General features: G+C 35.5%; 1 protein-coding gene and 1 long non-coding RNA gene across 3 annotated transcripts; both read left to right on the top strand.

Annotated features, from left to right (window-relative positions):
* On the top strand, window positions 1-13,815 carry LOC120413865 (sodium-coupled monocarboxylate transporter 1). Of its 2 annotated transcripts, none has more exons than XM_052708033.1 (8): window positions 1-187; window positions 5,956-6,486; window positions 6,546-6,597; window positions 6,789-6,856; window positions 11,830-11,984; window positions 12,161-12,301; window positions 12,361-13,288; window positions 13,348-13,815. In XM_052708033.1, exons 2-8 carry the CDS (start codon window positions 5,956-5,958, stop codon window positions 13,372-13,374), a joined length of 1,902 nt encoding a protein of 633 aa, XP_052563993.1. In that variant the 5' UTR covers window positions 1-187; the 3' UTR covers window positions 13,375-13,815. The 2 variants fall into 2 exon arrangements, with proteins under 2 accessions (XP_052563993.1, XP_039430764.1); XM_039574830.2 differs by lacking the exon at window positions 1-187 and adding an exon at window positions 1,451-1,610.
* On the top strand, window positions 8,322-9,049 carry LOC128092906 (uncharacterized). The gene is made up of 2 exons (XR_008212091.1): window positions 8,322-8,626; window positions 8,694-9,049. It is a non-coding gene; the product is annotated as an uncharacterized LOC128092906 (long non-coding RNA).
* Window positions 13,816-27,588: the final 13,773 nt, after the last annotated feature.

The raw sequence follows: 27,588 nt of genomic DNA, 5'->3' as shown, positions 1-27,588 counted from the left end.
TGACGGAAGCTTTTGACGTGCGCAGAAGTGTAGGGCGGGCCAGTGGATGGAGGTTCATGGTGCGAAGAGAGTGTTATTAAATTAGTGAGTAGAATTTTTGCGGGATCCGGATCGTCTTTCGTGGTGTTTTGCAAGTGGAATTAATTTTTGACTTTGTTGGACACTCTAGGTTGGTCTATTAGAGCAGGTAAGACGATATTTAAGTGATTGATAATTTATTCATAGCAATTTGCGTCAACTGGTGGGAATGTTTTTTTTGCTACATTGCATAAGTTCATCCACTTCAACAACTTGTCGTACACAAGAGAGCTGACAAGAGGATTGTTTTCATGTGACGTTAATGTTTGCTTGTTCGTTTGCTGCGACAGTTAAGGTAGTATCGGAAATAACAGTGAAAACCTGGAAGAATATGAACAAATTTTTACTTAAATGTTGTTTTTTTAATTATTTTAATATTTTTTTTGCACACTATTTAAAAATAATTTCAAGCAACACTATCAATTCACAATTTTTTTTCACAAAATGTCTCGAAATTGTCTTGTGCACATCTATACATTGCTTTTAAAACCACGAAAAAAAAAATTTTTTTTTTGGGTTCCAGAGAAATCGACGCGTCGTAAAAAAAATCTCAGTACAAATTAAATTATAAATGACAAAGTTTTTGAAATTTTAAGGGACAGTTTGAACGTTACGCTCATAATTTTTTTTTAATTTAACTTTTTTCACAATCAAAAAAAAATCCTATAATTTTGTTTTTTGAATTTTAAAGCATTCGCTTGGCCTTTAGAGATAATTTTTTAATTCTTGTTAATACTGTTCGAACAGCTCAAACAGTTTTGAGAATATTTAAGAAATACAATTTTTTCAATAACTTTGTTTAAATTTTAATTTTATTTGACAACATATTCCAACTTCTTGAATAAATTCAGTTTCAAAAATAAGTACGAACTACCCCACAAAGGCTCCACTTTGTCACGTACCACTTCTCTCTCAATTATCGCGATACCAGACCGCCAATTATAAAAAGAGAGTCCGTTCTCCAGCAATAGTCAGCGTCCAAAGTCTACTGCGTTTGGCGCTTGTCGTTAGAAGTCGAAGTGATAACAATTAGCCTGCCTACTTGATAGGGTTGATCCCCCTACATTGGACTTTTGCCAGTTAATTTACGATTGCTTTTAAATGTAACCTGAATTCTCTTGTAGATTTCCACCGATCATTGATCTTAGCGGCCCGCAGGTACAAGTCATCGTCGCCTACTCCGCGCACCCAGATAAGATACCAGCTGTTGCTCAAAGTCGCCGCGCGACTACTTCGATTGCCGGGTTGGCCCGTCCATACATTAAGTCACGCTGCACCAACAGCTGGGCTGAGTCGCGGGTCTACCGCTTCCCAAATAACGCTGACTCATTGGACTTGGTGGATTTTATGATTTACGATGTTGCACCGTTCACGGGAGGTTCCCCGCACCGGTTTAGCCAGCGTAGTCGTCACCGCTCGGTATGCAGTTCAGTTGTGACCGTTCGACAGTGCGGACTTGCTTTCTGAGTGCTTCATCGGACTTTGGGGTTTTGTCTGTCCATAATACCGGCTGGCGGGCTGCGACAATAGCTGTACGTTTTGTTGTCTGTTTCTTTTCTAGTTTAGGGTTTTAGGTGATTTAGTGAGTTCTTATGTAATTGTACGCGTGGCGTAGTTTCGCGCGTTCGCACTGCTCTGATTAGAGAGTCACGCAAAAAGGTGTTCAGTGCGCCCAAGTGGGATTCTACTTATAAACCAGAGCGATTGTCTCTATTTAATTTATGCATAGCTTACTAGTTCAACGCGCTTAGCTGCATACAGTACACAGTCGGGCTAAGTAGGCCCTTTTAGGTCGAAACGTACAAAGTTCATCGTGTTTTAAACGCCGTATAAATAATTGAATAACTATATTATCTACATTGTCCTGTGCGAAGTCGCGGCCTGCTGCGTGATAATGAGTTACGACGTGATGAGTGTCTGCGCGGGTCACATTGGCCTTGACGGCCGCCAACTCAAAGTGAAAGGGTTCATGGATGAATCGAACAGCCGTGCGCAATTGAAACCGGCTTATCCGCTGAAACGGTTTTTTTTTCGAGTTTGTGTGTGGGGATCAACCTAATAAAAGAAGACTTGAAACCTGCTATTTTGGGTTTGTGCTAATCAAGCTGTCACATTCAAAGATTTGCACTCAACCTGCTCACAATTGAGCTGTGGTGTTGATAAAGACGTTTAGCGTATTTATTTTATTTATTTATCGAAGCAGGCCCGGTGGGGTCTGCCACATGACATTGTTTGGCAGCCTTCGGCTTTCGTCGATACGATGACGTTTGGCGGTGGACTTTGACATAACCAGTGCAACACGTTCTCAGCGCAGTAAGCCGTGCGCGTTCGATAAGGGGCGCTTCTTCTGCTTCTTGCGAGTGTGATTGAAGAAGTGGTTGCACGTGCTGCCGGTTTTTGTTGATGTGCTTTGTAGTGGTTTCTTGTATTAAAGGCATCAATGAGGGGGGGGTATGAATGGGGAGGAAATTTGTAGGTCAATTGATTTGTTTATCTGCACCACAAATGCATCGTAATTGCGATAAGGTGCAGTGCACTGCACGACGTGTTTGTTTTGATTTAGATTGCATTGTTGGGCAGTTGTTGACCATATCGAGCAGAAGTTCAAAGGTTGAACGGTAACCCTTAGTTCTATATTTTTTTAAACTATTTGTTTTGTTTTATTGGTTTCAAAGCAAATGTAGGATGTGAGTTTGTGCTTTCTTTGGCCTGAAATATTGTTTGGCTTTTTTTTTGTTTTGATTTCTTTCTTTAATATTTTTCTTGATATTTTTTATTTTTTAACAGGCTTAGACGATAACTCATTGTATGAAGCATACATTTATGAAAAATTGTGTATTCAAAAATGTTTTAAGTTCCACATTATTCAGTACGTTTCTTGGCCCAAAAACAAATATACACGTATTTTTATTATTATTTTTATTTTTGTTATATTTTTTTATAAATAGGGTGATACTAGAAAAATTGAGGGAGCTCCACAAATTATTTTTTTCGAATAAGGCCGATGCAAAGGAGTTTTGAATAAACTCAAACATGCTAAAAATTATTTTAAACGCAGAGAAATGTATTTTAAATTGATTTCAGCTGAAGTTTTTTGAAAAATATTTTGTTTGAACCCTGATTTTTCGGGCCAATATATGTACCAGCCTAAGAAAAAGAAAAGGCATATGGGCATTTGACTCTTCATAGTAAAACTAGAATTCCCAAAATACACATTAATAATTATTTTCTAGTTTTTTTTGACATCTATTGCGCTAGAGGTTAGGATGGTGCAAAACCTGTTGATATTTTGGAGGAAATAGTATTTTTTGAAGTTTATGTCCCTCGAATCGGACCCAAAATACATAAACTTCAGAACTGTATAAAATGCATTTTATTGAAACCCTTTTTTTCATTCGAATGTTTAAATCATGCCCAGAATTGTATTTTTTTTATTTGCCTCCATCTTGATCAAATTTTTGCAAAAAATCTGGAATGTTGTCAAACAACAGCAATATTTTTAGATGTAAAATCAAATTTGCAATTTGCCGAACCCTCTAAGGATTCTTGTGGTTAATGGCTCCGTTACAGACTTGTGATTTAATTTTGTGGAAAATGTTCAGTTTTTTGCAACTTTAAAATATTTAAAATTAAAGAGTATTAAGTATTTCTTTTCTCTCTTTCTTAACTCGAAAAAATATGCCTTTTTTTGTTCCCTTAAAAAAATAAGAATAAATAAAAAATTAAAAAATATCTTATTTTTGAAATTGGATTGTTAGTGGTAGAAATGGAAAAAAGGGATATTTTTTTCATGCACTTTTTTTCTGTAATGTCCTACCGAGCAATTGTCTACAAAATCAGCCAAATTCGTGCAATTTTATTTTTTTTCTCTATCTTTTATTTGGCTCAAACTTATTTGTGACATTGGTTTTGGACATTGGTGACAAAAACTTTTAAAAATATTTGTACCAGCCTTAGGGGCCAAAAATCAAATGGACAAAATTGTGGCCGCAAAGTCATGAATTAAAAAAAAAGTTTTTGGAAAAATATAAATTTTACTTGAAAAAAAATTGTCGAAAACTACTTCAAAGATTTCTTTGATAAAGTTCACCATTTTCAAGATATAGCCAGTAAAAATTTAATTTACACTGCAAAATTCCAGGTTTTGATTTTTTTAAATAGTGTCTATTCCTGAAAAAAAATAATTTTCGTATAATTGAGAGAATTTTCAATAAAATTGACATGAGACGTTGAAGATTGGACCTCTGCATACAGCAAATAAAATAAAAAGAAACAAGATTTTTTTGTTTTTTCTTCAGTCTAATCCAAACAGCTTCGCTTTTGTAATGCCAATATCTCAGCAGCTTACGGTGCAATTTTCAATGTAAAAAAATAAAACATTTGTAAAATTTTATGATCATTTCAAAAAAAGAAATATTGTTTTGAAAATTTTGAAATCAATACGTACCTAATTGTAACCAATGCAATTGCAATGGGTGATTTGCATGAGCTTCAAGGATGCCTATAACATTAGGGAGAAAATAAAAAAAAATCGACATCAGAGATACCCTCTGACTCGATTCCTAATGCAAAAATAAGTAAATAAGTAGTATTGAGCTAAATCGGTTAAGGCTAAGGGGTCGCTTTTCATCGTTGAAGTTTATATGGGGAAAATGTATGGGGAAAAACATCGTTTCAGTAGTTTTCTGCTAGGTGGCGCAGGTCTCGCCCAAAATTGGCCAAGTGTGAGATTCTTGTAGGAAATTTAATTCCCTACAACTTTGTCGAAGGGATCAAAACGATCCGAGTTGATCCTGATTTTTGGTGATTTTTCTAGAAAAAAATATTTTCTTATATACTTCTTATATACTTCCAAGTATATAAGCCGATTTATTTTCATCGCATTGCTAATAACTCATCAGGATCATATTAACTTCAACGATGAAAGGCGACCCCTTAGCCTTAACCGATTTGGCTCAAAATTGGCACAGTTACTTGTTTTTGCCTAAAGAATCGATCCAGGGGGTATCTCTTGCGATTTTCCGAAATTTTCAATTTTTCTTGTCACCCTAAGTATAACATTCAAGGACTTCCAGGAGTATAGGTCTGGAGGGCTCAAGTGGAACCAAATACTTTAATGGCCTGGAACACCATGCTTCTCCACCGTCCAACGCATTCGAGCAAATTTTTTTTTCGATTTCCAGCAAGTATCGTTATCAAATTGATTTATTGTCCTGAAATGAAAGTACAATGCTTTACTGGCAATTGTACCAATTGTTTCGCCTATTGCTAGTACTTTATAACACTCAACTGAACCCATTTGGCATCGATCCACTCTGGTGTAAAATTCCTTTCGTGATCTTTCTCTGAACCAAAGTCAATCGCCCAGTGATTGAGATAGAAGTAAACACAAATTAATCTAATTGTTGGTTGCATGATTGTGGACTTTCACCACAGCAGTGACGATTTTGTTACGTCGATAAATTGTGTGTTTTTTTTTAAATTTATTCGATAAGGCCAACCGGATTTTCGTAGTCCGCCGAATTAAGGTGAAAAATGAATGGTCATTCTGATGAAGTTGTCTGGCGTTGAAAGTGGTGACAGCTGTGTAGTCTGTGATAAGATAAAGATCTTCCGACACCTTTACGTAGAGTGATTACTCTGTAATATTATGAGTTGATAACCTTATTGTTTTATTGCGAAACGCATGAGGATAATTGAAGCAAGTGTGGTTGACAATATGAGATGTTCTTGGAGATCTTCCGCGTTCAAATCAAGCCTCGATTGTAGACCTTACAAAGTTGTTAAAGTAAAGCTCAATTTTCAAGGTTCAATTAATTTACCAATCAATAAGATTGGAAAAGCTTATTGACTTCCTCCAACTTCTCTTACTTCCAGATGACGACGACGCTGGCGGACAGTTTGCGCGAGTTGTACAAGTTCAGCGCGGTGGACTATGGCGTGTTTGCGTCCATGTTGATCCTGTCGGCGGCCTGCGGCATCTACTTTGGCTTCTTCAAGCGAACCACTCCCCAGACGCCGGAAAGCAGCGACGATGAGTGCGGTCCACCCGTAGGAACTCCTCCCGGCGTTAGCCGGTCCAAGCGGAGGGTCACCTCGTACGGATCGACCTCGATGGACGAGTATCTGCTGGGATCGCGCAAGTTGAAGGCCTTCCCGGTGGCGATGAGTCTGGTCGCTGGGTACATCTCCGGGGTGACGATCCTGGGGACTCCGTCCGAGATCTACAACTTTGGCACCCAGTACTGGCTGATTATCGTGCCGATCGTGCTGATGGGCGTGGCCGTCTGTTCGATCTACCTGCCGGTGTTTTGCTCGCTCAAGCTGAACTCGTCGTACGAGTACCTGGAGTTGCGGTTCAACTCGTCGGTGCGATCGATAGCTTCCGTCATGTTTGTGCTGGACGAGGTGAGTGTGCGAACTGTTTGCAACCCCTACGCATCGAATTGACTTGATTTGTGTTGCAGCTGTTCTTTCTACCGATGATCATCTACGTGCCGGCGTTGGCGTTCAATCAAGGTACGGCTGATCGAGTCTAGTGTCTATCGAACATTAGAATCGCAAATTGCCTCACCTTCTCACCACCACTCGTAGCTTCATATCGAGGTGTAGGCTACTCTAGAATTGATCGATGACTGTTTTGTTGTTATTTGTATTACTAATGAGTTGAATGGAATTTGAACTTCTGATCCAATTGCGTTTATTTTTAGTGACCGGGTTCAACCTGTACATCATTGGGGCGATCGTTTGCGTGGTGTGCATCTTTTATACGCTGCTGGTAAGTTCAATATATTATCATTTATATTCCTAACCTCATTATCGGGAAGATTTCGTATGACGGGATTGGCAGATCTACAAAGACAAAGTTTTCAATTCATTTGAAAGACCAAATGGTGTTCAAAACTAAAAAATAGTCATAACTTTAAAAAATATTAATTTTCATTCAGATTTTAACCATCGGAGGCGAACCGGAACCCATTTAGCGAAATGGGACAACTGTTTCAGCAAGGTTCTTGCACCATATTTTGGTATTTTTGATTGATATAGGTTAGAACTGATACAGATCAACAAAATAATTGCATGGATTTCCTAATTTAAAGCTTTTACTGTTGTTCCTTTCCGGACTGTAGTCCCGATTCACCCCAGTTGGTGGTACCCTAAGGATGCCAGATGCACAGATTTGTTTGTGTTTTACAGACATTTAAGCTTGTGTGAGACATTTTTGAGGTGCACAGACTTTTAAAAAACATTAAACCAATATTTAAATGATTAAAAACGCAATTTCTGATGGATTTTCATGACTACAAATTAATATATTTTAATTTTAGACAAATGCACGGACATACACAGCCTTTTTTACAGACATTTTAAAAACCAGGTGGCATCCCTGCGGTACGCCAAAAATATTATAAAAAAAATTAAATTACAAATCATGGTTTCAAAAATTAAATGAAAAAAGTATTTAAAATGCCTTTTACACCAGTCCAGTCGTTTCGTTTACGTCTTACACAATAAAAACTTATATTTTCAACAGTGTAAATTGTTATCCTGAGTCAGAGCAGCCAACATTTTGATTGGTCGATTTTGGTGACAGAGCGCTTCGTTCGCCTTCACAACGACAACCTGATTTTGACAGTCTTCCTTCTTTCGTTCTCACACGAAGGAATGAGTGCAACTCAAATCTGACTTGTGAAACTCTCCTTCAAGAGCAACCCAAGTGAACTGATTGCCGAGAATTAGAATTTCGTGCTTTTATATATAGCTTATATATGTTACACTCAAGGTTACATTCTTGATTTGTTTATTAGAAGTATGTCATAGGAATTACCAGAATTACTTAACAAACTCTGAGTGAAATAAGGTCAACATTCTGCAGAGCGAAGTTATTAATCATTTACAACGCATATTAGTAAAACATATTATTACTTGAGATAATAAGGGTTTTTAATCTAAAATTATGCGCATTCAGTTAAATTTTTTATGTAAATTTCTGCCCTTTTTGAGATGTACGGATTCATGCTTAACCAAATATTGGAATAATGTATGATGTATGGAAAATGATAATCAGTTTTTTTACCTTAAGGGTTTCATGATTTTAGTGAAATATTGAACCAATAAATATCTTGAAGATTTGAGCAAAAAGTTGACACTTAAGAAAACTTTTTCTTTTTGCAAAAAACGTAAAAAATAAAATAATCTTTTATATTTATATTCAATTACTGCTAAATTAACACTCACGTGACGTAAGCGCGTTCGAAAGAACTGCAATTTTATGCGTAAGGCAAGATTTTCCTTAAACTTCCTAATGTTTTTTTTCTCTCATGAACAATGTGAGTAATCATGTTGTGATTAAAAAGGCCATGCCTTCATCATGCCGAGCAGTATAAAACCCGAAGAATTGGAACGGTTAAATCAGTTCATTCCGGAAGCTCTTGAGCAACAGATCCACAAGTTTAAGCATATATCGCAAAAATGAAGCTCCTTATCGTAGGTCTTCTGGTTCTTCTTTCTATTGTGGCATTTGCCAACGCTAGTTTTAGCGAGAATGGTAAGTTGTAGATGTTTTCCAATATCGTATTGAAAAGCTAAAATATTATTTAATTCACCCCTTGAAGACGACTTGTCGGCAGCAGATCAAATAAGGGAATTTAACGATTCTGATGGATCGTCCGACCGTTATAAGCGTTCACCAAACCCAGGAAAAAATAAGGGTGGAAAGGGAGGTAAGGGAGACAGGTGGCGACCATTCCCGATTCCATTCCCATTCCCCGCACCAGCACCAGCACCAGGACCGTACCCGTACCCGCAACATCCACAGTCTCAATACTATGGAAATTAATAATAATTGGTTATTGATTTGGTGTTTCTGGCAAAAGTGTGTGTTTTGATAAGAGGAATTCAGAATAAAAAGCTAATCTATAGCAAAATGTTTTATTTTCGTTGATGGGTTGATACAAGTGCTCTAATACCTAAAATAAACTTTCAAAACGTACTGCATATTTTAAGTAATAACTTATTGAAGTGTTATTTTCCAGTCTGCAAAATGAATTTTACTTTTCATAATGTTTTCTGAAAAAAAACTTCGTTAAGTTATACAACAAATTACAAAAACACAAATTTGAGCTCAATCTGACCACGGAAATCGCTCTCCCTAAGCCATTGAAGTTTGTAGGTTAACCCGAGCAGAGGGAAATTACTTTAAAAGGTCAGTTTTTGAGATTGTAAGAAGATCAAAATGTGTTATTGGGATGGTCGGAGAGAAAAAAGTGCGGTATTGGTGAGATATGTATTTTGCAATAGTAAATAACTGATTTTGATATTGTTTTCTAATTCTCAGATTTCGGTCATTCGATTTTTTTTTTGTATTTTTTAATCTGGCTGAAACTTTTTGGTGCCTTCGGTATGCCCATTTTGCATCATTTGTCCATATAATTTCCATACAAATTTGGCAGCTCTCCATACAAAAATGATGCATGAAAATTAAAAAATCTGTATCTTTTGAAAGAATTTTTTGATCGATTTGGTGTCTTCGGAAAAGTTGTAGGTATGGATAAGGACTACACTGTAATATGATACACGGTAAAAAAATTGTGATTTTTTATGTAACTTTTTGTCACTAAAACTTGATTTGCAAAAAATACTATTATTTTTCATTTTTTGATAGGTTTTAGAGGACATCAAATGCCAACTATTCAAAAAATTTCAGGTTGTGCAAAAAATCTTTGACCGAGTTATAAATTTTCGAAACAACACTATTTTTTTCAAAAAATTGAAATATTGGTCGCAAAAATTTTTCAACTTCATTTTTCGATGTCAAATCAAATTTCCAATCAAAAAGTACTTTAGTGAAATTTTGATAAAGTGCACCGTTTTCAAGTCATTTTTAGGTGACTTTTTTGAAAACGGTCGCAGTTTTTCATTTTTTAAATTAGTGCACACGTTTGCCCACTTTTGAAAAAAATATTTTTGAAGATCTGAGAAAATTCTCTATATTTTGCTTTTTTGAACTTTGTTGATTTGACCCTTTGGTGCTGAAATATTGCCATGCAAAGGTTTAAAAACAGGAAAATTGATGTTTTCTAAGTCTCACCCAAACAACCCACCATTTTCTAATGTCGATATCTCAGCAACTAATGGTCCGATTTTCAATGTTAAAATGTGATACATTCGTAAAATTTTCCGATCTTTTAGAAAAAAATATTTTCAAATATTTGAAACCAAGACTATCATTTCAAAAGGGCCAAAAATTTAATATTTGATTTGAAACATATCAAATAATAAAAAAGATAAAAATTGCTTTTTCAAGTTTTCGTGACAAAAATTGAATAAAAAATCACATTTTTTTACCGTGTATCATTTTTTTCAGAGTAGTCCTTATCCAAACTTACAACTTTGCCGAAGACAGATTTTTTTATTTTTTATTTGTATGGAAAATTATATGGACAAACTACTACTATACTATCCCGAGCAGGGGTAAATAGCACGGGAATACCACATTTTGGTATTACTTGGGCAAATAACAGCGACCAAAATGTGCCCTTGGTTGCCCAGTAATAGATGGAAAAATACCATGAAATCATACCAAAGTTTTGTATGTGGAAGGGCACAACAATGCCAAACAATGTTATTTCTACGTTTTTAAAAAAATCTTTGAAGGTATATTAAAAAAATATGAAAATCAGCTTTAACATTTTTGGGTTTCAAGTCAAATAAAAATTAATTATCTCGTCAAAATTTATAAAAAAAATTCCGTAGTTTTAGAGGAATTTGATTAAACCTTTCAATACCAAAATAATAATCCTTTCAATACCAAAATAATACCGAAATAGGGGGTATATCAAAAATGTTTAAAATCAAGTTTGAAATTTCCGGTTTTCAATGAAGGCATTCGCTTTGAGACATCAGTTTAGCGCAAAATTAATTATTTTGTCAAAATTGGTCAAAATTTTTCCATAGTTTCAGAGGAATTTGATAAAATACTGCAATACTTTTTTTGTTTGGTTTTTTTTTGAGAGATTTTTTGAAATTAATAACAGAATTTCATTTTTTTACATTCTAAATCAACATGTATTTTTTCTTTTATGACTTTGGTGTTTATGCCTCATGTAGGAATGGATATTTTAGGTATGGGTATGGTTGGTTTTGATCAGGGGATGGGAAGCAGTTTGTACGTTCTTTTTGATCGGTTTCCTGCGAGGATTTGGAGAACGCCGGTTAATCCATCCAAAGCGTGAACTTCTTTCGGTTCCGTGGCTGTTAATTCTTCTGCAAGTGGTTCCAAATCTTTTAAAAGAAGCAATTAGTTTATAAAATAACTGAATAAGGTTGTTGTGCTTTACACGTGCTATTTTCACTGCTACTTGCATTGATAAACGCAACAACAATCAGAATAACTAAAAGTCCAATTACATGGAATTTCATTTTTAACGATCTCTAAATCGAACTCATTTTAACTTTTCACGTTCATTGGTTTCTATACCGCTTTATTTTAAGGTTTTCTAATAAGAGTAACCTTCAGTAAAATTCCTAATAAGCTTTACACTATACACAAACATGTAGTGTTTGTTTATGCGTAACATGTTTAATCATTTACTCATTAATTTAATGAGAAATAAATGAGGTTAGCCTATTTGAATCAGTCTTTCCCACAAGTGTGAACTATAGTTCCTTGTGTCAGAATGTGGGCCACGAGCAAAACAAATTTGTGAATCACTGGCGAAATCTAAAATTTTGATATCCTCTCCTACACAGGGTGGCATCAAGGCGGTCGTCTTCACCGACGCTTGGCAGGTCGTGGTCATGTTCATCTCGGTCGTGATCGTGGTGATTCTGGGCACGATCGCGATCGGCGGTCCGGAGATCATCTGGGATCGGTCGGAGGTCGGCGGTCGGCTGGAGTTCTTCAAGTGAGTGTTGATTTGGTCTGCTTTTTTCTTATGGGAATTGGTTTATTAATACGCTTCTTTTTGCTTTATTTTTTCATCAATGCTTGCTTTCTTTTCCTTATTAAGGCTTAAGTTCTATTAAGTATTAAGTGATTATGGGTGAACCCTTGCTTTAATCAATTAGTTTTCTATTTTAGTTTGGACCCATCTATGTACGAACGCCAGACCATGTGGAGTGTGTTAATCGGAGGGTTCTTCTACTGGACATCGTTCAACTCCGTGAACCAGACCATGGTTCAGCGGTACATGTCGCTGCCAAACTTGAAGAAGGCGAAGCTGTGAGTATGAGTTGAAGGATTTGGATAAGTTTTCAAGTGACAAAGAACATTGATTACAGATCGATTGCGATGTTCACCGTCGGAATGGGGGTCTTCGTATCGGTCTGTTGCTACGCAGGTCTACTTATCTACGCCCATTACTACCGGTGTGATCCGATGTCCGTGGGGTTGGTCAAGACGGACGATCAGTTGTTTCCACACTACGTCATGGAGATTGTGGGACATCTGCAGGGAATTCCCGGACTGTTTATCGCTGGGGTGTTTGGAGCCGCGTTGAGTTCGTTGTCCGTGGTGTTGAACTCGACTTCAGCGGTACTGCTGGAAGACATCCTTAAAGGTATGTTCCGCGTCAATCCGAGCCCTCGAGTGGCCAACATCTTCGTCCGAAGCAGCGTGGTCGTGTTGGGACTGGCCGCCATGGGTTGCCTGTTTATCATCGAGAAGTTGGGAGGAATTCTGAGTGTGGCCACTTCGCTGTCCGCGATCGCAGCCGGTACTACGTGCGGGATCTTCACCCTGGGAATGCTGGTTCCGTGGAGTAACTCCAAGGGAGCCCTCTTCGGAGGAGTGTCTGGCGCGCTAATGTCCGGCTGGGTCTCGCTGGGCGCTCAGTTCGCCAGTGCCAACGGGCAGATCATGCCCCACAAACTTCCCATTTCGGTTGACGGTTGCGCGGCCGATTTGGTCTCCAACAGCACGATCGTGAACCCGATCTATCCGGACGGGACCGGGATTTTCCCGCTGTACCGACTATCCTACCACTGGATCACTCCGATCGGGGTCGTTACGGTGATGATTGTGGGCACGATCGTGTCGTTCCTGACGGAGCCCAGGAACCTCAAGGACATCGACCCGGAACTGATCTCGCCGGTCATTCACCGATTCCTGCCGCAGGAGTCGTTCGGCAACTACGGGTCCGCCAGCAAGGACGTTCCGCTGCACTTTACGGAAGAGATGCGACCCGCCGCGTACGGAACGGAACGATCGGTAGGTTGACGATCAAAATCTTAAAGATCATCAAAATGTAATGAAATTTTCATTTTCAGAGCACCAAATCGAAGCGATCGCACTGAGAGGAAGAGAGAGGGTGGATCTCAACGCAGATAATCTGAAAACAATGCAGCAATATGTATTCCAGTTACTTAATCATGCAAACATTCGTATTGGGAGGGGTGATCGATGGACGAGACACGGAATCTCCGCTGGAAGCCGGAAGCCGGAATGAGTGGAACAGTGTGTGCGCGTGGGAAACTATTAGACTGTACAAATTAGGTTCTGTCTTGGGGGGTTTGTTTTTTAACTGTGCAAGTTTTACAAAGTGTACAAGTACAATGTGCTAACTGTTTTTTTTCTTTTTCGTAACTGCCTGTGATACAATCAAAAGAATTGTTTAGGAGTTAGGTCATTCGTGAAAAGAGGGGGAGTTTTGTGTTTAAACACACAGCGTTTTTATCTTGAGAAAATATTAATGAACTAGTTTTAACGAAATAAAGTTTTGTATAAAATACAAATAATGTGTTTTATTTTGGCGAACTTCTCTTTTTGAAGCAGGTATAACACTATGATAAACAAACTCTCACTTTTTCGTGCTACACGGAGAAAAAAAAGTTCCCAAAATCGTGAACAAGCGTTCATGAAAATCGAAACCACGAACAAAGTGTTCTAATTGCATGGTACGTTTTTCAAAATCGTACCATGGAATTTGAACACTTTGTTCGTGGTTCCGATTTTCATGAACGCTTGTTCACGATTTTGGGAACTCTTTTTTCTCCGTGTAGACAGTTTGCCTAACTCGCAAACACAGCACCCTGTATGCAGGCTGACGTTTCTGCAATCAGATGCAGGCCAACTGTCGAACTGTCAAAAAGTTCGAGTTTGTTTGTCATAGTCTGATGCCTCCTTAATTTTCGAGCACTGATCGGATGTGATCAAGGCGTGACTGGATCAAAATATTATAAACCGAGATACCCCATCGGAGATTTATACGAAGAAAGTTCTGTTTTACCGGCCTGAATCAGAATCTGTAATGATCAAAATATTGTATTAAAAAATTAAGGTTTATGATTTTTTGTATGGATTTTTAATTAAACTGGCTTCATAGGTGGATCGATTTTCAAAAATTATTTGTTTTAACAGATTTGTAGAAAAATCTCTTACATTTATAACTTTTTTTGGACTTTGTTAATCCGTTTTGACTGTTAAAAAGATATTATAACTTTAAAAAAACAAGCTAAACACGACAAACCTCGTCTTTTTTTGTTTCTTGACGTTTTCATCTTGTTTGCTTATTCAGTCTCCTGTGATCGAAATTGGATTTTACGTAACTTTACCCATACTTTGTGTAGATTTTCCGAAATCGGTTCCGGAGTGGCCAAAGCCATACATTTTTGGCAGCTGGCCAAATAAAAATGTAAATATTCAAAATATGTATCTTTAAAAGGATTTTTCTGATCGGTTCAGTGTCTTGGGCAAAGTTGTAGATATTGATGAGGACTATTCTGAACAAAATTGTACACGGTAATTTAGTTTTTTTTAGAAAAATGTGATTTTTGCAAAAAATAGAAGTTATACTCGAAACTATTTTATGACTGACGTTTAGTTTTTTTTGTCTAAAAAAATAAGAAATTTACATTTTCGGCATTTCCCCGTGTACAACTTTTTTCCGAATCATCCCAAATACAAAACAAATTTTCCAATCAATATCTACAACTTTGCCGAAGACATCAAACCGATCACAAAATTCTTTCAAAAGATACAGATTTTTGGTTACTTATGACACAAAATGCAAAAAAAAAACACGAAATTGTAAACAATATGTTTTTAATTGCCCAAATCGCTATACTTTATTGATAATTAAATACTTCATCGTCATCATAATCGAAATCGAACTCAAGTTAAATGGAAACTTTAACGGTAGTATGGTGGAGGTGGCCTTGGAAGTGTTGGCGTCGGTGGTGCTTGACCTCTTCGTCTTGGGTCTGGCGAACGCCTAATGCGAGGGGCCGATGATGTGAAGATATTTTCCCCGTCGGAAAAATCCATCAGGTCATACTCAAGCGAGTCCACATCTGAAAGGTTTTTTTTGTTGAAATATTGTCTTATGATAGAAATCCAGAACTCACCATTTCTTATCAAATTAGCATTTGCGAATGCAAAAACCGACATCAACAACAAAGTGGCTAATATGAGCAATCGCATTTTTAAACAAATAAATGTTATTTCTTTCGAGTTACACTTGTCTGTAAACTACTAGATCTTAACACTTCGGTTTATATTCTTTTTCATTGAACAATAAATGTTTCAGCAAGATTTATTATTGTATTCGATTTCTATGTATGAATAATTTAACAAAAAGAATGAGTCAGCATGTATGATCAAGGTGTTAATTGTACACCAACATTATTTATTCTACGAATATGTTGACTTCGTAGTAAGTACAATTTTCTCATGCACAGGAATGATTCGATGCTGGGAATTTTACTCAATATTTTATGTTGATTTGTTTAGTACTATATAAACTCGGCTCAATGTTGAATCCTGCATCAGTTGAGTTTGAGAGCCCACATTGATTTGGCCTCTCTTGCTAATAACTTCTTTGAAATGAAAGTTTTTATTGTTTATTCACTTGCAGTGCTGACGGTACTTGCATTTGCACATGCAGAAAATGTGTCGAATGGTAAGATTTCATAACATAATTTAGAAGTTGAAAACTAAACTTGTTTTATTTTATTTCACTACATACTATAGATCTACAGCAACGGGAAGGCGACTCTGCTGCACCAGACGGGTTAAATTTGGAACCCATTGATCGTTCCAATGATCGCATCAGACGTTCTCCGGGAAGGAACAAGGGAGGTAAAAAGCCAAAACCACCAAAAGGGTCGGATAAACCGCCAAAGGGGTCGGGTGGTGGGGGAGGAACGATTTTCGGAGGTCCCTTTGTACTTAATATGCCACCAAATTCCCAACCCTCTTATCCGTCTTATCCTTACCCACCACATCAACCATCCTATCCGTATCCACCACAATCTCAGCCTCCTCAACCTCAGTCAAATCCACAGCCGAATCCATGGTCTTATTATGGATAAGTGTAATGAATGTCAGGATCTAGTTTAAAGAAAGCATGAATCAAATCAATAAAAAATGAAATAAAAAAATAAAGTATAATGAATTTTAAAAAAAATATTGTTCTGTTTTTATTTTTAATTTACAGGAAATTTTGCGAAAGACACTTTTTATTTGACGAGTTTGTACATATCCCTGCTCAAATTGAATCAAAACTGTATTTTTTTCAGATCTGATTAGCTTGAAATATTTTTATATTACTACGGTGTAATTTGAGAAATATTTTTTGGAAGCCCTTTTTTGTTTCTTAATGCTCAATGCTTATTTTTTATGATAAATTATGCTTAGACAAGTTTGTAATTCGAACGACTTGATACTACCATATTGATTTTCGGGGCAATTTCAAAGAAAGCTAGAAATCTGGTAAATTGTGATCTGGAAACATTTTTTTGTGGTTGGTGGCCAAATCAAGCAAAATAATGTTAATGGGTCAATGTGGATTTGCAAACATACAATCTATCCCTCTTACGTCAGTTTATATTTAAATTAAGAATAAACAGGATGGACTGCTTGTTTCCAAATCCTCACTGGCCCATTCTAAGTTTTGCTTGAAATATAAGCATTTCTCCACCAAAACCGGAAACGGAGTTTATTTTTATTTTTTTTTGGTTCCTTTGTGGGGTCCTTCCCAATGTAAAAAAAAAAAAAAGTTTGTCTTTAGAGCTCTAAGTAGAAGTGGTAGATTGCGAGATAAAATGTTAGTGTCTTGGTCAAAGTTGCTTGGATTGGTAAGCCCAACAACTTTTTAGAAGACGATAAAAATCCCAAAAATATTCCTGAAAAGTTAGATTTTCAAAATCACCTTAATCGTGAACCACCCAAATTTTCAACCAAACCAAAAGTTGCCCTTATCTATTTGCAATAACTCTTCTGATGACACCAAAGCTCCAAAACTTCATCTACTTTTAAAAAATCCATTTTCTACTTAATTTTACGATCTGGACCACTGTGCAATGTCCAAAGAAGCCATTTTATGTCACTTGTTACCATACAAGACTCCATACAATTTTTATGCAGCTGCAGCCATACAAAAATAGTACGTAAATATTCGAAAATCTGTATTTCTTGAAGTAATTTCTGACCGATTTGGTGTCTCTTCCAAACTTGTAGGTATTGGTGAGGACTTTTCAGAAAAATAGGTACACGAAAAAATGATTAACTTTTTGTTCACAATAACAATTTCCGAATATCCGTTTTTTTTATTTTTGTTGTTTTTTTAATATGTTAAAGGGGACAAAACCCCGCAACTTTTGAGCCATAGAGATGTTCAGTTCAGATTTGATTATCCAAAGCCTATATTATTCGAAGTTTCGATTATCCAAAGGTTTGTATAAGTATCTGTACTTGGATAAAGGAACAAAAAATAATTTCGTATTTTTTTTATTTTCTTACATTTAACATCAATCTCGACCACATTTTAGTAAAATTTGAAAAATTGATTGCCTATGAACAGTGTTGCAAATGAGTGATAACAAAGCTATCAATAGATTATCTCTGCACCAAAAATATCCGAGAGTATAGTGGCCGTCACTATAGCTTGTGAGATCTCTTCTTGTGTCTCGTGATTCCCAGCGATGTCATTCTCTCTCTATCACTCCTCCCCTTTTCCTCGACTATGCGCTCTCACCGCTGAGTCTCTCAATCTCTCCAAAAACTGCAATGAGGAAACGCGTGATGGCGACTAGGAGCCGACCACGCATGACGTCCCGTCAAACTGCGTTTGCGAAATTGGTTTTGTGGCGGCTTTTGTGGTTAAACGCTGTTGCGGTAGGATGATCGTGGAAGCGGGAATGAGAGAGGAAAGGAAAATGTCAGTCGCGAGTGGGTAAACGCGAAAACGCGTTCGGCTATGTTCGGCGCTGAGAGTTTCAATGAAGAGAGAAGAGCAGTTGTATTTGAGGCATGAATATTCAGGCGGGATAATTGTAGTTGCTGAGAGCTGATATTTTGATATTTTAACAACCCTATGAATTACAAAATGCCATTTTTTCGATACTACATCTCCGCTTTTTTTGGCGCTAAATTGGATTTAAAAATTCTAAATTACTTTAGAGTAGTTTAGAAGTCATACTTTAGCTCAACAATAAAAAATAAACCAACGAAAAAAAAGCGTTTTTTTTTTTTGTGATTCGATTATCCGAAGAAATTTTTTTCTGAGGCCTTTGGATAATCGAGTCTGGACTGTATAAACATTTTTTTTTCGTAGAGTCATGGATTTTTTCGAAAAAAATATAAATTTTAACCTAAGCAATTTGTTGACTTCAGTTTTTAAAGTAAAATCAAAATTTCAATCGCAAAGTACTTTACAGATTTTTATTGATAAAGTACACCGTTTTCAAGATATACCTGGTCACTTAAAGTTTATTTTTAACTGAAAAATTCCCGTTTTTCGATTTTTTAAAACAAAAAAAAACTGAAAAGTTCAGAAAACTTCCAATAATTCCAATTGCTTTAAAAACTTTAAAGATTGGATTTCTGGAAATACACAGAATAAAAGGAAAATAAACAAGAAAACTGAATTGTTCTGAGTTTTATTATGAAAAATAAAGCATTTGTGAAGTTTTATGATCTTTTCTAACAATTATTTTGAAAATTTTGGAATCAAGATGAACATTTCTAAAGGGCCAAACATTCATTATTACTCCAATTACAATTGAAAATAAGCAATTATTTAAAACTGAAATTTTTTGAAAGATGCTAGTTCAAAAAATAAAACATGTTCTTACTTTCCCCCACCATCAAGCAATTCACCCAAGCTGGTAAATATTGTAAACATAATGAAATAAAACTTTTCCAACCTTTGGAGGGAAACCATGCAAAAAATGTTAATAGCTCGTGGCAGTGTGTGCTCCTAACGCGTTGGCTCACATGGAAAAATATGGCATCCCCCCTTACTGTTGTGGGTGGTGCGGACGAAGTGGAATAATACAATTTTTGATACTGTTTTAAAATTTTCCATCACAAGTGCCAGCAACGCCACTCTCAGGGCTTCTCTACTGTTACAGCTAGTATAAAAGGGGTGTTGGACTTTTCCCTCTGTAAAAGCTGTGTAATGCAATATAGTTTTATTATAATGATAAATTGCTGCTTATTTATGGCTTTTCTCGCTACACGCCAACTTTCAAGCTGTGTTCCCTGTGAGTGGGTGGGTGGAACGGGGAAAATAGTTTGTGGTGAAAAATGATGACGATAATAAAGCATAATAGAATTAATACTTGTCCGAAATTGGCTTCCAGAATGTTGCTTGCGGTTTAGCATAGAACAATTTTCGCTGCAACTTTAGAGTTTACTCATGTTCACCTCGGCGCGATATGGATGAGGGACGGCTAATTATGGCGAATTTTCCTCGAAAGGTAATACGAGCAGAATTTTTCGGGGCTCCAAGAATGCACGAGTTTTTCGAGAAAAGTGCACACATAATGAGGAAGAATTTTCTCGTCGGAGCGCGCGCGGGTAACATTGTTTCGCAATAATGAAATGCAAATATGTGAATTAAAATCAAACCACTCGCTGGGTGGAGGTTTTTTTTTGTTGTAAGGGTTCATATTCAACTCGTTTTAAATAAGTCAAGATGAGGGTTCTGACATTATAAAAAAGATAAAACGGACGATCCTTTGTGGTTTCGAAAGGAACCGGAAAGAGGTTAAACATTTAACTCCATAAAACACACATGAGTGGGAAATGAGGAATGGAAGCTTGTGGATGGAGGGAGTACATAGAGAGGAGAAAAATTTAAATGTATGAATCATTGAGCATCGTGCAGATAACTCTCAATTTATTACAAATACATGTTTTGTAAAGTACTTCAATAGTAATGGCACATTAACAATTTCGGAGGAAATAAATTTGAATTGATTTTCGGATAATCAAAAAAAAATAACACCCTTACTTTCAACTAAAAGTTTCTACTTAGGGTGGCTCAAAAAAACAAAATCAGAAAATCTATATCTCAAAAAGTAGGTTTTCTTATATAAATCTGCATGCAAAATTGAAAAGCAAGCGCAAAACCAATCGTTTCAAAATTTTGACGAGTTTTTCAGGGACCAAAATGCAACCGAAAAACCCCTGTTCTGCCAAAGATACCAAATCGACCAGAAAATCAAGATACAGTTTTTAAAACTTTTGAGCTTTGAAATTGTGATTATTGATAAAATTGCAATTGTGATAGAAGTCGGACATTCTAAAACTTTATTGTTTAAAAGCAGTTGATAAAAAATGGGGTAATCAAAATCAAATAAATTGTAAGAAATCTTAAAACCATCTACTGATTTATACAATAGTTTATATCAAATTACCAAATTATACCATTGAAATCCGATGGAGGATTGTTGTCCGGCTTTTGATCTGGAACGATTGGTGGGATCGGAAGGTTCTTTAAATGGTTTGTCCATTTGTTAATTTTCTTTGAAGGCTTCGGCGGCTTTGGCTTTTTCTTCCATGGTTTATTCTTTCCAGGGTATGGAGAACGTCTAATGCGATCCGGTGATCCAACGGTCAATTCCATGTCCGATGGGACTGCTAAATCTTCAGATTTTTTTCAATCGCCGTTTGGTCTGAAATTTTACAGCAAAATTATATGATTTTAGAGTTGGATTATGCAAAAGTACTCAAGAAAACTCACCATTATCGGACGCGTTAGCACATGCAATGAACGCGAATAGAATAAGAACAGCAACGGTCGTAATCTTCATTTCAAATGATTTAGCTTCTTTCAATTGAGTGGTTGGAAATTATGTATTATTTTCCTTTTATATACTGCATGATTAATACTGACTAATGTTTATTTCTGATTCATCAGAACGGAAAATACAAAATTATACGCTCCAAATTTGCAAGGTAGCTATTATTTCATTGGAATAAGTTATCCAAAGGTTATTTTTTATATTACGATCAGCATTGCTATGCAATGCATTTTCGAGATAAGTTTACATGGTAAAAACGTTTTCATAGAGCTATAAATTGAGGCAACAATTCAATGCCTGTAGTTAGTTGACTCTTGTTGCTTAACGCACAATGAAACACTTTGTCGTAGCGTCGTTGTTTGTCCTGCTGGCTGTTGTTTCAGCTCAAGATCACTACAGCAGAAGAGGTAGACATTAATATTTATTTTTCAATAATCAATTTAAATACGTATTTTCTACAGATTATCCAGGAATTGTTATTTTTCCAAACAAGGAAGGACACACAGCTCCTTCCCGCTGCCGCCCTGAAAGATGCCGGGGGATCATACCACTTCCCAAAATTGTCAAAATTCTGGATTCGATGTTTCTTCCGAACCAAAGAAATAACATGAAGAATGATGGATACTGCAGCTGTTACTGAACGAAGCAAAGGTGGAGTGAGTTGCACTGCATAGTATTGCTATTTAAGAAAAACAAATAAACTTCCGGAATTACAGATTTCAATTGATTTTTTTTAATAAATGTATGATATTGCATGTTCCTTATCCAATATTTATAAAGCAAACAGTATTCCACTGTTTTTTGCATCGCTAACCATTTATAGTGCAAGTTGGGACAATCAGCTTAGTTTGTAAAAAAATAAGGCTGGTACAAATTTGATTTAAAGTATTTGTCTCTCCCTCCTTCAAAATTGGCCCGAGAAATCAAAAATATGTTTTCCAAAAACTTCAAAATGTCAATGGATATGTAAGTGCAATCAACTGAAATCAATTAAAAATGCATTCCTCTGTGTTTAGAATCAAGATTGGGTTGATTTGAAAATCTCTTGAAATATTCAAAATTTTCGATGTTTATAATCGCAAAAAAAAAAAAAGTTTTTTTCGCTCTCATATTTTTTCGTCAAATCTTAAATTTTTGGAAAACTAATGATTGCAAAACAACTGAATTAGTGTAAAATGCTTTTTGAAACACATTTTCCATGCAAATTTTGAAACCATTACTTGTTATTTCAATATTTATATTTTTTTGCTCCCCCCTTTCGACTAAAAGGGACTAAAACTATGAAAATTATTTGCATCGGCATAGGGACAAAATATTAGCAAATGGTTGGTTAAGAAAAGGTATGTTTTTGCTTACTTCATGATGTATATTTTTAAAAGGATTTGAACGACATCTCTAGTGATATTCAAATTGAAAAAAAAATGTGTCAACGTTCCGGTTGATGTGTTCGAAATTGAACACTTTTGTCTTTTTGTATGAAAAATTGGTCAATGCTGCCATGTTTTGTTTGAAATAGCAAAAGAAGCTAAAATGCTATTTGGACATTGGGGAAAAATATGGATTAATGGATCACTATTGTTCTTTTTCTCCAAAGTTTGTATGGGGAAGTAGCGCTGTTTGCTGTATCCACATCTTGCATTCCATTTTTGGTTATATGCAAGAGCAACGAACCGCCCTGATCCTCCATACGATCATTCGGCCCAGTCTAAATATTTTTGATAAAATCAAAGTGGAAATATATTTTTTTAAACCGGGAAATCCCGAAATCCCGGGATTTTTTTTGAAAAAGTCATAAAATATATGTTTTTGTTATATTTGTTATGTTTTTCAAGCTTAAAATCAGTAATCTTCACTTCAATTTAAACAAAGAGAGCAAATTCAGGTTGCTTAAAATTTTTATCCAATGTGATTCAAATTAAATAAGTTTCTCATAAAAATATTTATTTTGTTTATTTTTTTATATGACATGACTGCAAAAGCATAAACATTCTTCGGTGAAAAACAAGAATCCAAAAACAGCCAATGTAAAGTTTTTGATATGTTTAGAATTTCATGAATTTCACGCCAACTGGGGAAAATCGGGACTGCAGACTGAATAGGTATACGGGAAATTTTAGAGCATTCAGTTTGTAAATCGGTGTACTGATTGTTTTGTTCCGTTCCTGTTTTTACCGAAATCAATCAAAAAATCAAAACATTTGGCTTTAACATAAAACCAAGTCTATTGAAAAATAAATAATATTAAATAGAAAACATTTTAAGCGCTACTCATTTTCCGAATATGTAAACTGAAATTTTAACAATTTTCTCAAACAAGTCCAATTAATGCTAATATATGCCGAATACAAATTAAAAAAAATCTGAAAAATTCAACTGCACATCAATTTCCTTAACCAAATCTGAACTTCCAGACCAAAATTTGTTTTTTTTTATTTTGGGAATTCTCGGGACAATACATAAAAACTCTCGGGATTCGGGAATTCCCGGTTTTGGAAAAAAAAACCGGGAATTTCCGTGATGGACGCACTTGTGCTCATATTTCTAGGGACCACAAAGTTCATGTTTCTACACGAGTTGAGCCTGCACAGTCATGCATTTTTGTCATTTTTTGTAGGTCAGCGTAATTGAATGACTTTAGAATGACTTTTCAAACGAGCTTATAATTTCAAAGGTTCGACAACCTTGGTTTACGTTCTTAGTATCTGAAAATTGATTTTTGCAATTCCGTCGTGAAACTTCTTACTTTTCCTGTCATTCTTGAACGACGAAATAGCCTACTTTTTTGTACCAAAAATAACAAAATCGAATAGCAACACTTTTCAAGATAAATGCTGACAAGTTCTACTTTTCAGCACTTGTTTCGAAAAGTAACACTTTTGAACATTTTTTTTGATTTAAACGATTTATTGACAAAATATATGAAAATTTGACTTAAAATTTCACTCAATGGATGTTTTTCGGAATTGCAAAAAATGTTGTATGGATCACGTTGCAAAACTTGATTTTTTCAGCACTCTTCGTATTTATTCAAATCGGTGAAGCTCGTTGTATAAATGTACGACTCGTGCTGAAAATATCCTCTTTTTGCAACTTGTTGCATAAACTACTATTATGTGATTCATAATTATTGGACATTGCCATTTAATAATAAATTTCTTTTTTTAATGTATAGCCTGAAAAGGGTAGTCGGTAAATTAAAAAAAATGTTCACTAGGTTAGAACCATAATCAATCTTGATTTGTTTTATATCCTGCACTTGGGTTTAAACGTTTTTTGAATATGGGAAACGAAACAATATCTCGCTGGGCCATGGTAATAATAAAATGCTGAAAAATAGGCTTTTTTCTCATTTAGTAAAAACAGTAGTATTTATCTGTTTTTCCAAACTGTGGTCAAAACAAGCAAGTTGTTACGTATTATGTTTATTACATTTTAACACGAGCGATTCCAAAGTACGACTTGACTCACATTTTTTTCAGTTTGAAGTTTATCAGTTAGCATAAACACAATATTTGTACCAAATTAGTCATCCAGCAGGGGTTTAATTTGATATGGGCTACAAAATCGTACTGTGAGTGGCATTAGTTCTGGCAATAGCTTTGAAGTTTATATTGCTACTGTTGCTAATGTAGAGATAACGAGTAATTTTTAATTAATGGTTTTGACTAAACTTTTTCATATTTAATTCATATGTTATACATTTTTCCATAATCTCGATAGATAAATGCAAATGTATGAAAAAATGATCTATGCTGTTTTTTTTTGTTTCAAATAGCAAGTTAAAATGCTATTGGATATTGGGAGAAATAGGGATCAAATTAAACTTATTTAGAAAATCTAATTTAGTTGTGTTTTATCACTGTCTTTATCCTTGGAGCACCACGAGCACTTCCTTATTTTTGTTTGCGTTTTTTTGTTGCTTATCGGTGCACATCAACCAGCGCTTTTTGCACCAAGGTTTGGGTTGCACACATTTTAGTACCTTCAACCCTTTAATTCTTTTAATCTGGCGCTCTCATCAGAAAAAAAACTTAAAAAGAGTAAAAAAGAGAAGATCCCAAGGCAAATTTGTCCCGCCCATAAGGCTGCGTGTTAAGTTTTCACGAAAAAACAGGATTTCTTCCTGATTTCTAGAGCAAAGTACTGGATGTTATAAGCTTTTCAGAAAGAACACACGATTTTGAACCAAACTGCACCATTAACTCAAAACTGAAGAAATCATATATGGGACGGACTTGATTTGAGCGGCATTAATGTACTGTCTACAAAATTATTTACATTAAAGTTTGACTATTTTTACAATCACACATTTGCAGGATTGGGTTTGACAAATTTGTAATGAAAAGACAACAACTTCCTTGATTGCTGTGCACCCATAATTATAAACTTTGAAACAAAACCAAGTAAGAATGCATTCCTTCCTAAATTTATTAAGCTTGGTACACATTTCGGTCAACAAATTCCACTGAATTCCAATGAAAACAAATTTGCACACACCAGTAAAAGTGAAATAAATATGCGTCCTGGTCGATTGGAGTTGTTGAAAATACGCAGAATAAAAAAAACAACCATTTAGAAATAAAATAAAATGTGTGTGTGTGCATGAGTCTACCCTTGGAATGACCCGGGCACGCGAGTGTGTTTTTTTTCTTTGATAAAATTCCTTTTGAAATTCACTTGATTTTTGTGTTTTTACTCTTGCTCTGGAATGACCACCATCGCACTATGGGCCATCTCCATACAAACAGGCGGCCAAATTATTTTTTTGCTTTTTAAATGTTTTTTCATACAATTTTGGGTAATTGTATGGTATTGAAATGATATACGTCGATTTTTATGACTTTTCATGTTTTTCAATAGTTGATTGTTTATAATAAATAGTCTTTTCATACATTTGCAAGTGCAACAGAACTGCGTATATATTGTATTGCAAGTTTATATTATTAAATTATGGATAAGCTAATACACCCCTACTCTAAGGACACAACCCCTCCCTCCTCTTTCTTTAACCCCCCCCCCCTCCCCTCCTCCCACCAACAAAATTTTATTAAGCTTAATAAATTAATTTTAAGTCAAATATTTATTATTTACTGCTGTGTGTTTCTTTTTGTGGGTCCATGCCATATAACTTGAGACCCCCCCCAACCTTACGGGCATAAATTTCGAAAATTTTAATTGTTAAATCAAATAACAGAAAAATTGATTTCATTCAATATATTAATTATGAAGTAAACGATAAAATACAATCCATATTCTTACTAATCCTAATGTTCTTGTTCATGAAAATTCATTTGATTATAGAGTTTCTGACAGCTTCAGGATATGTTAAAGGTACTTTTTATGATATTTTGTACTAACCAACATAGAACTTAAATGTGGATCAGTTTCATGGATTGATCGCAGAAATTCATTATGCTAAGTCAATATTTTGCTGAATACTTTTTTCGGTATCAAACTGAGATTCTCCAGTTTCGCTTGAGAAACTTCGGTACGAATACCTTATTTTGACTAAGGTACTCAATTTTAAATGTAGGCAACAGAAAATTCCAATCAAGTCATTTCGAACTTCTTGAAACCAGGTATTGATTTTGAAGCGACGATGCCCACGAAGTAGGTAGCAAAGCAAGTGAAATAAACGTGCGCATATGTAGATTGCAGCAAATTTTGATAAAACGTAAATGTTCAAAATGGCATATCTCCGAAAACGCAAAAAATCGCAGGCTGGAAATTTCAGCAATGTTAGATTATGATCCAATCTTTCAAGTGATCTTAGTTTCATGTTTAGCATCGGTTAGCAAAAAAAGTACTCGATTAACAAACACAAAAAAATAAGTTTTGTCAAAAAAATACTCCAGTTATTCGATGAAAACTTCAGTTTTTGGTTTGGAAACAACATTTTATATATTAATTGTTTCAAAGCTTATCTCATTACCTTTCCAACGATGTATAATTGTCCTAATAAAATATTTAAAATGGCTGAGCTATGTTAAAATTAAACAATCAGCCTTTTTTACGAAAAACGTTAGATTTTTACTCCATTTTTTGACATTCAGCTTGCGTATCTCCGAAATGAACAAACTTAGAGCTTTGAAAATTTGGATTTTTCTTAGTTAGAATGTTTACTTTCGAGAAAAAAATACCAAAAAATATTTGGAGAAGGTCACTTTTTTGAAACTTGGCCACCCAATGTACCATAGTGCATCGTTTGAAAAGAACCGCCAAAAGAGCTTAAAAACAGCAAAGAGCATATAAAAATAAAATAGAAAAAAAGAACTGGCAAACACATTCTCCGGCGCTCATTTGTATAATATAATAGCATTATTTGCGCAAATCTTCTCAACCAAGCACCAACGGCGGCTCATTGGCCAAGAGGGGGAGTTTCCCACCCACTTTTTTTGTTGCTGTTGCTGTTGCCATCCTGTCCGATGCTGCTGCCAGCGTAAAGGACGTTTATGTGTAATTTATTTGCTTTTTTGCCTT

This window comes from Culex pipiens, chromosome 2 (genome assembly GCF_016801865.2).
Source record: "Culex pipiens pallens isolate TS chromosome 2, TS_CPP_V2, whole genome shotgun sequence".
Taxonomy (NCBI): domain Eukaryota; kingdom Metazoa; phylum Arthropoda; class Insecta; order Diptera; family Culicidae; genus Culex; species Culex pipiens.
The sequence above is the reverse complement of the archived record's forward strand: the minus strand, read 5'-3'. Positions and strand labels throughout refer to the sequence as shown.